Source organism: Anomaloglossus baeobatrachus, chromosome 1 (assembly GCF_048569485.1).
Source record: "Anomaloglossus baeobatrachus isolate aAnoBae1 chromosome 1, aAnoBae1.hap1, whole genome shotgun sequence".
Classification (NCBI taxonomy): Eukaryota; Metazoa; Chordata; class Amphibia; order Anura; family Aromobatidae; genus Anomaloglossus; species Anomaloglossus baeobatrachus.
Genome location: NC_134353.1, coordinates 882,502,740 through 882,512,497, shown reverse-complemented (window position 1 = coordinate 882,512,497; position 9,758 = coordinate 882,502,740). Strand labels below are relative to the sequence as shown.

Sequence of the window (9,758 nt, the reverse complement as noted above, 5' to 3'; positions counted from 1 at the left end):
GGACTCCGGAGCCATTTTCTTGAAGTCCATCTCGTCAATCTGCGCATGCGCTGATTCCGTGGCATCAACCACGGGTGATTCAATGGAGCCCGCTGTGAGATCAATGGCGCCCGCTGCATTGCTGAACCTTTGTCCTGTGCCCCTCCGGAGCTAACCACTGTAGTAACATCCCATCCTCCGAGCCCTCAGTATTGCCGACCCTGCCTCCTCTGACCCCGCTCCACTACTGTCGCCCTGGTAAGGCATATCTGAATTATATGATGCACCCCCATTTTACCCCCAGTATTGGGTAGAAAAAAGTGCGCTTTATAATCCGGAAAATATGGTAACTGTACCAAGTGGGGAGTATGCAGCCAAAACACAGTGACAGGGAAACAGGAGCAACGGGAACCCGCAGCATGAGATCATTATACAAAGTGGAGGCGGCTGCTAAGTAGATATCATCAGCGAGGAAGAGGAGGGAGCCACAGACCGTGAGAGACATGTCATGATTCCTCCTCCTTTTGCTGTTTTTTTTTTTTCCCTTTTCTGCCATTGGCTAGAGTGATAGCCACGAGCCACATTAGGATTCTAGGGGCCACGTGTGATACAGGAGTCACAGTATTGGCAAGATGGCTCTAATGAAATAAGGAGAAGACTGAAGATTTCACACCGGATTAATCTACAAAGCATTTATTTAAATACACATGTAAACTGTATTAGATATACCAGACAACTGAAAATGATCCAAAATAAAAAGTTTATATAACTACACATTTACAAAAAGGTTGAACAGAATTTGCTTCACAGAACAAAGATGTACATCTGTAATAAATCCACGGTCTATAGGGATGTCTCCGCTGCTATAAATTATCAGTGTCACGCGGAGAGCCGGCTTCCCAATAGATGACAGGTCCACTTTGCTTGTATTGTCATGTTCTCCCTCAGTCCAATGTCCGCACGGTCCTTCGTATACACAGGTATAAAGCTGTGATCAGCGGGGGTTTAACCATTTTATTCCCGATCGAGATCCTTTATCCTTATCTTTAACACTGTTCCCATCTCCTGAAGCCATATCAAGATCTAAGAGAGAAATATACATAAAATGAAATAAAAATGCTAATATTATGATGGAGACATATCTTACAAGTTATTATATCACATGCTCCAATGGGCAATATCCCCCCCAACTACAAGACAAAAATATTGTGCAATTTAGGTTATAGTTGGAAAGTTTAAAGAACAATTGGCAGTGCTGTGTTGTGTCTAACACAATACCGCTACAGTGATTGGCTGCAGCGGTCACATGTCTGTCCTGGCTATACAGGAAGTAAAAATGCTATTAGGAAACTCAGGAGCTTTTGGGTTGGGATTGACAGAGGGTTGGGGGAAAGATGGGGGTGGGTGAGGTTAGTATTACGTATTTTATAGCAGTTGCAGTTTCTTTTCTTTTAAATTTCAGTTTATGTAAGGGGATCTTAGAATTTGTATTCGAAAATCAGACCTCCGATCACAATCAGAATATTTAAGAAAAATCTAAAAGAGTCATCGGGGCACTTTGCACACTACGACATCGCAGGTGCGATGTCGGTGGGGTCAAATTGAAAGTGATGCACATCCGGCGTCGCATGCGATATCGTAGTGTGTAAATCCATTATGATACGATTAACGAGCGCGAAAGCGTCGTAATTGTATCATTGGTGTAGCCTCGGTCATTTCCATGAATTGTGAAATACCGATGTTACGATGTTGTTCCTCGTTCCTGCGGCAGCACACATCGCTGTGTATGAAGCCGCAGGAGCAAGGAACATCTCTTACCTGCGTCCCGCGGCTCACGCCGGCTATGCTGAAGGACGGAGGTGGGCGGGATGTTTACGTCCCGCTCATCTCCGCCCCTCCGCTTCTATTGGCCGCCTGCCGTGTGACGTCGCTATGACGCCGCACGACCCGCCCCCTTAATAAGGAGGTGGTTCGCCAGCCAGAGGGACGTCGCAGGGCAGGTGAGTGCATGTGAAGCATCTGTAGCGATAATGTTCGCTACGGCAGCTATCACCATGATATCGCAGCTGCGATGGGGGCGGGGACTATCATGCATGGCATCGCACATCGGCTTGAGATGTTGTAGTGTGCAAAGTGCCCCATCCACTTTGTGAGGATGCTTTTGTGGCACTTCCTAATATATCAGTATTTTCTCCTCCTGTACTTGTTAGCGCTGCCTTTATTGCAGTTTTCATATTCACAATGTAAATAGATGGAGGAGCATGTTACCAGACCTGCCCATCAGACTCCTCCAATTGGAAGACAATATGTAAGGCCTTCTTCACACATCCGTGTCTCTGGTACGTGTGACTTTTGTTCCATTAAAATCAATGGGCTCGGTCACACATCCGTGATTTCACACGGGCAGCGTGTCCATGTGGCTCACATGTGTGTCCTTGTGCTCCACACGGCGACATGTCCATTTACTGATGGCAGCACGGGTGTCACACAGACCGTACACTGATGTGATCCATGTGACATCAGTGTGACACTTACTGGAGCAAACACAGGTCACATTAAAAAGAAATAATTTTTATACTTACATGTCTCCAACGCTGCTGTGTCTGCCTCTGCTGTTACGTCCGTGTCCCACTCAGTATGCTCATTGCATATTCACTGCACTGACTGTGGACCCGGACGTAACAGCAGCGTCGGGGACTGGTAAGTATATCAGCTCATGCTGTCTGGGTGCTATCCAGACATCAGATGGATAGCACAGGGAGAGCACATGGAACACACACGCAACATGCAAACACATATGTACCTGCACAATAGACCATGAAACACGTGTGTTTTAGGCGGATGTGTGAAAGAGGCCTAAGAGAATTACAATAGGTGTTCGTGTTCCTGCCCCTGAAAACACCAATTGTGTCAATGTTGTGTAATGTGAACAGTGTCATGTGAATCGTAATGTGATGTGATGTAAAGTGTAACATGTTCCTACACAGTAATGTATAGTAATAATGAATAATGCATAAGGTTATACAAAAAGGTATAAGGTAATATATATGTATTATGTTAGGGGGTGAGGTAATGTTATAGAGAATGTGTCATGTATAGAATAAGGTATAGCAATGTTGTTATATAAGAATGTATAAGATGCAGCAGAGTTGTGTATACAGTATAGTAAGCTGCACAGGGATGTTATGAAAGTATATAGGCATTTTATAAGATAATATCGTAAGAAAGATCTGTCCAGCAATCAGATGACTGCAGGGGCAGAAATAGTTAAGTGTGTGACTAGTCCACATGGGGAGGGGTTAGCCCTTAGGGTAACAGACTAGTTCAGTGTAAGAAAAACAATTTTGAGGCCCAGCCTATGACAGAGACAGACTTCAGGTCTGAGGAGCAGCAAGGCCGCATGCTTGGGTGATCTGTGACAGGAAAGGGACCGAGCAGGAGTAGCGTGCTCTGAGAAAATGGACAGAAACTCGGAAGGTGGTTGAGATCAAGATTGAAGATCAACACCAGAATTGAGAGACCCTTGTGAGAATGGCTTAGAGAAGGACGCTTTGCATAAGATCCCTGGGTAGCTTTCAGCTTAAAGAGAATGTGCAGAAACGGGATTGAAGTGAAATGAGTAGAGAGTCCTGTTCGGCAGATGCGAGAGTGTCACTTCAGCTTAGTGTTGAATCCCTTGTGGGAGGGAACATGCTGAACCGTGGGAGGACAATACTGACTTTAACATGCAGTACTGTGATGCTAAGCTTGGAGGTGGTAGAAGATCTGAAAACATCAGAGAAAACAACAGCTGAGGAGAGGAGGAAGTGTAACTAATGGTGCTTTGTGCAATTGACACGTGTAATAAGAAATGTACCCCCAATGTCCGGTATAAAGTAGTGATTCTTTGTTTAGTAAAACAGTGTTTGTGAAGAACCGGTGGTCTCCTTTTCTATCAACAGGTCCTGGCCAGCCAACGCTAATGGCAACATATGACCAGTGAGGGCGTACTGCCCGTGACACTGAACTCCATACACCCAGCCAGGACCCCGTTTTTCATGTGACGTGCCAAGGCATTTGAGAACTGTGCCCCGCCCATGACTACCGCCACGTTTCACGCTAGATATACACATGCAAAAGATGTTTTCCAGTTGGAGGAGGCTGAAGGACAGGTCTGGTCACATGCGCCTCCATCAATGAGGACATTAGAGTTGTGCGTGTGTCTGTAAGGAAAGATGTACTAACAAGTACGGGGGGAGAACCTGTAATACTTATGCATTAGTAAATGCCACAAAATCATATCCTTTACATGTGCTAAAATAAAGATTAAGCCGATAGCCCCTGAAATGAGCAAACGTCTGAAGGCAACACAGCAATATTGGGTTAAAAGTGGAGATTCATTCATATCCTCGTCTAACTGAGCTTAGGTCACAAGATACTAAAAATGGAAAGAAACTATTTTGCTGTAATTACAATGTGTTCTTCACTCCTGCAATGGATAAGTCAGCTTTCTTTTTGCACAGTTGTAACAATGATGGATGGTTCTCCTTCCTACGCTTTACATGCTGATGTCATACACATGGATAATGTAATGACAGCAAAAATTCAGATTGGGCCCTATAACAAGGGATGACTGCAAAATAAGCTTCTCCTGTGTGGATAGAACATTACGAGAAATTTAAAGCATAAAAATTAAAGGGGAACTATACTTACAAATAACTTTTAAAGCTAAGCATTTCTCTGTATATACATGAGTTATAATTCTATTTCTGGCCATTACATGAGTTTTTACATTCTGTATTTTCACCAGTTTTGCCCTTTGCAAGCTATATCTGTAATTTACAGAGAAGACTGTGAATGCCCCCATCTACAGCACACATAGAGGGATTCTTACTTTTGCTCCCCTTGCTAGCATACAGACAGGAACTGCGTGGGCAAGGATTATGGTAGAAAGATTGGAACGACCATCAAAGTCCTGAACAAATGTTTCCTATCAGCGGATATTAATGGAGAGATTGCTTTAAATGTGTGAACATCACTTGCTGGAGAGAAGGAGCACTGGGATCTTTATGTCTTTGTTGAAATGAGTTAAGTGTACACAAACAATTTGGGTTTCTTATCTATGGCCCGAATGACAAATTACAAAGGTCACACATACTCCCTTCCTTACTCTGTTAGTCACATTACAGCTTTGCTCGAAATGTTGTCTTCTCATTGAACTGCACCATTATTTTAAGGGAATTAAACAGGCAGCCAAATTAAGGGAAGTTCGAAACGCGTTGCTTTTAGACTTCCATTGCTTCATGTATCCTGTTTCTTAAATCAGTCAAATTAAACTAGAATTTTTAGGAGCTGGATTTTTTCTATCTTTCTTTTCAATAGGATCTGATCTACATTATCCAGGAATGGCCACTAAAAAGTATGAAGGAGCGGAAGCACTTATATCGCAGATTGGTGAGGATACTGGATGTCCACCCTCATCAACCTAATATTGGGGGAGAACACTGTCACGATCGGGGGGTAACAAGCGGGAGTCACACCCCTCCTTTATACCTCCCGACCAACAGACAGAGCACGTGAAGCGCTCTCTAGCGCCCCTCTTATAGTCAGGCCAATTATGGAATTGCCCGACAATAAGCAATGAGGCCGCTATTCTACTGTGCCGATACTTGAAGGGCTCCCGGTGAGAGTAGGGTATATATTCCCCCAACCTCCGCGGAAGGAATATATAAAAACCTCCCCAAATCTCACTGGCCGCCCCACAATGATCCTTGGCACAAACTCGCTGCCACCAACTGATTTACGGTAACTATTAACCGAGCACACAGACGTGGGATTCAAGATCGAGATAACAGCTCAAGATTAATTATATAATTTAATCGGCCTAAGCCACACTAGAAACTACAATATATACAATAGGGAATCTAGAGAATATAGAGTTAGGTCAGAGTACATTTACAGGCAAGGTATGGATTACAAACAGGCATACAATTCAAGCAGTTACCTTGTGCGTCTGGCCACAGGGGGGTGCTGTTAGACCAGGTTTTCAGGAACTTTCCCACAGGTTTATCCACACATGACCCCCGGCAAAAGAACAAGCCAAAGTGTCTGAACTGTGGTTATCAACCTGGCCGAATCCCTGTCCCCTACTACCTTTGTGACCTCAGAGGGAAGCACTGCCACTCCCCTGGCTGGAGTCCAACGTAATATCCCAAAAGGGGCTATTACCCACAACTCCGGACTGGGAGGTCCGATCGGGACGGTTCTGGTGTCATCAGATCCGCCCGGATCCCCTCTGCATTTTGAGTGCAAGCACGACTCATCTACCGGACTCCTACTAGCAGTTCTGTATATCTCGCCGCCCCAGGGCGCAACATAGACTTCGAGGACATACAGAGATGCGGCTCGAAGTCCCGTTTCTAACGATGTAGGGGGTGTATGGCTGAGACGCACGGTAATATCATAACTGTGTATGATATTACGGAGCCAGCAATATGCTCTCCTGCTGTGACTAGCTTCCTTTTGGTTTTGCTACGTCCCTGTCCACTCTCTTTGATGAATGGACACAACCCCCCAGGGGGTCTTCCTCTCCCTTTGTTGTAAAGGCCTGACAGGACACCTAATCTCCATATCATAGGAGATTGCTTTGGATGTGTACTGGGATTTGACACCTTTCCAGATGTTGGGCATCTGAGAAGAATCTCGGTGTGTGAAGGGAGAAGGGAGGGGGTGCCACCAGGGAGTGATGAGAGAAATTATGACTGGACATCATAATTCCTCTTCATATCCCAGGATTTACCTCAAAAACACCATTAAGGATGTCTGTCTAACACTCGTCTTTTGTTGTAAACATGACTGTAAAAAGCATTAAACAACCTGCTAGATTTCTATGTACTTTATTCATTTGCCCCTCTATCCTTAGAGTCTTTATTAATCTATAAGGATACATTTGTAGGAACTTGTCTCCTCCTGGGAGGTAGCTTGCTGCAGAAGAAGTATCCTGCCCACAAAGAAGATCTAACTAAACAAGCACTATATCAGGGTGACAGACAGTCATGTGGTTTCTGGCAATAGAAGGTCATAGCATTTGGCTGCGTAAGATGCTCCCTGATTTTCTCTTGTTCCTGCTGTTAGTATTCATTGTACTAGGTAAATTTCCTGCTGGATTTTCATCTATTCCCCTTTAGGAACCAGCAAACCTCTCCTTCCATCTAGCTGCTGATTATCAGTATCCTCTTGTGCTTAAATACTCTCATCTTCCCTGGACTTGTTCTGGTGATATTATTAAGTTCATTCAAGCTCTGGTTGCAAACAGGAGGCTTGCACTCATCTGTAGTATCATTGCTGAAATTTTTCTGAACTTCTACCTGAGTCATCTGTAGATAAGTGTCCTCCTTGTTGTCTTCTTTAGTGTTTAGTGGGGTTGATGAAGAGGTCATCCCACCACTAGGGATACTTAGGGTTAGATATCAGGTTTGGTGCATAGATGTGGAACCTATCTAGGGTGGTGAGGGACCCCAGGGAACAGCAGTAGGTTTTATCAGGGGTCACTATCTCCCCCTTCCCTAGACACAGAGTTTCTCTTCCCTTTTGCTGTTTGCTTGGTACTTCCTCGTACCTAGCATAACACACTACTGCCTTATAGTGTAATTTTAGGAGAACTTGCAGCATAATGTTTGTATTTGCCTCTTCCTCTGTCAAAGAATCTTATGAGCAGCAACTACAGTCATCTGTCTCAGAAATGGGAAAATCTGTTTTCACTGAAAACAGATTTTACTGGTGAATAGTCAATCAGTCCAGAAGGAGGAAGAAGCAGATTTCTCTGAAAAGATATACTACATAGTTGCTTATAATCATGTGTTTTATTGATTTATGAAATAAAAATGAAAATGGTGGTTACTCCTTAGATGACTTGTCCACACCTACCCCGAGGCTGCTGGCGGTTTTCTACACTAAGAAGAGTCAGAGGGGAGTGGAGAGGAGTTGGACTGGGGTAAGCGCTGAAGAATCACTATAGTAGCTTCTCTGTGAAGTAGTGTTATCCTTTACCATTATCCGGTAGATTGTAGGCCCGTAAGGGCAGGGCCCCCTCCCTTCTCTACCGGTCTTGTCATTACTAGTTTGTTTACTATACTTCAATGCTGTATTTTGCATGTACTTCTCATGTATAGCACCATGGAATTAATGGTGTTCTATAAATAAATGGTAATAATAATAATAATAATAATAATAATAATAACAATACTATAAACTCCTCCACAGATCATGGTGGGTTGTATCAGAAGGAGATTCGATGGCTGCTATGGAGAAGACTATGCAGGAGGATGACCATCAACAATTTTTTCCTATACATGCTATATGGTGCTCTATGTTTACAAACAAAAAGTGGGGCTATCGCCCATAGTTAACTCTTCAGATTTAATTTATCACTAGACATAGTGTCATTATATTGTAAGAGGGAACATACCAGAAGATGAAGAGGGTCGTCTTTTGTTGGGAGGTTTGACTCCAGTCAACTGGAAAAATGGAAACTTCATGCATTTCCCTGTCACACGGTCACATATTCCAGATGGGCAGTTGCAGGTTCCTCTGCAGTCCATCCCATAGGAGCCATATGGACATTCTGCAATAAAGCAAAAAGAAAATAGGAGCATTATATGGGAGGAAAAGTCAATTTGTGCATCAAAAATTACATTGTAGATAAGTTATTTGGAAGTCTCCACCTTATGGTATGTGAATGAATGAACCAATGTAGTGGGAGGTATAATAGGCCATGATAGCCATTTACTGCAATGTGTGCAGATCACCGAATTTACTCTCTATATATTTCTTGGACCACCGAAAAGGAGCGGATCTGCAGTTAATGGCATCTGGTAAAAGCTGATCAATGCTGGTGTTATGCATTGGACGCCCCACCAAGCTGATTACCTATCTTGAAGCCAATCAGTGGGCCTAGGGTTCTGGCGCTGAACTCTGAGGTCACTAATTGGCTGCTGGCTCTGGTGACAGATTGGACGTCTTTCCACCAATCAATGAGCAGGTGATTATGTAAGGCTGGCTCCACATTTATTCCCAGCGGGAACCTTTCCACTTATGATTTTTCCTTCTCACCTTCTAAGAAAATTACTTTTTGTTTTTTTTTGATCAATGGAGTTGTATCAGAGCTTGTTTTTTTTTTTTCCGGTATGAGATGTAGTGTTTATCATTACAATTTTGGGGTGCATTCATTCAACTCTCTGATATATTCCATTTTTTAGGAGGTAAAATTACCAAAAACTGATTCCGCCAATTCACTTTCTTTTTTAGTTAGGCTTTTACAGTGTGGGATAAATATGCAAATACGAAATATGTTATTTTTTTAGATTTTATTTACATTTTTGGAAATGAGTGGATGCTCCCAAGCAAGAATTCTTTAAAAAAAAGACATGCTGATACTTTATTTTTTTTATCAATTATCAAAATGCAAAATGAATGAACAAAAGAGAAATCTAAATCAATTCAATTTTTTGTGTGATCTTTGCCTTCAAAATTGTATCAATTCTTCTAGGTACACTTGTACATAGTTCTTCAAGGAACTTGGAAGGAAAATTGTCCTAAACATCCTGGAGAACCAAACACATTTTTGTGACTTCTGCAAATCCTTCTATCTTTTCATGTAATGACAGACTTGATGACATTGAGATCAGGATTCTGTGGAGGCCGGATCATCACTTCCAAACTCCTTATTTGGGGTTGTTGTCCTGCTAGAGAATAAATTTGGAGTCAATTAGATGCCTCCCTGATGGTGTTTCATGATGGAT

General features: G+C 43.0%; 1 protein-coding gene across 1 annotated transcript in view; it reads right to left on the bottom strand.

Moving 5' to 3' along the window:
• Positions 1–668: 668 nt before the first annotated feature.
• ESM1 (endothelial cell specific molecule 1) overlaps positions 669–9,758 on the bottom strand; it is a 30,086-nt gene continuing 20,996 nt past the window's right edge. The window contains exons 2-3 of the mRNA XM_075342818.1: positions 8,426–8,581; positions 669–1,062 (exon numbers count right to left, since the gene is read on the bottom strand). Coding sequence (XP_075198933.1) covers positions 974–1,062; positions 8,426–8,581 — 245 coding nt within the window. The 3' untranslated portion in view covers positions 669–973. The remainder of the gene's footprint in view (positions 1,063–8,425; positions 8,582–9,758) is intronic.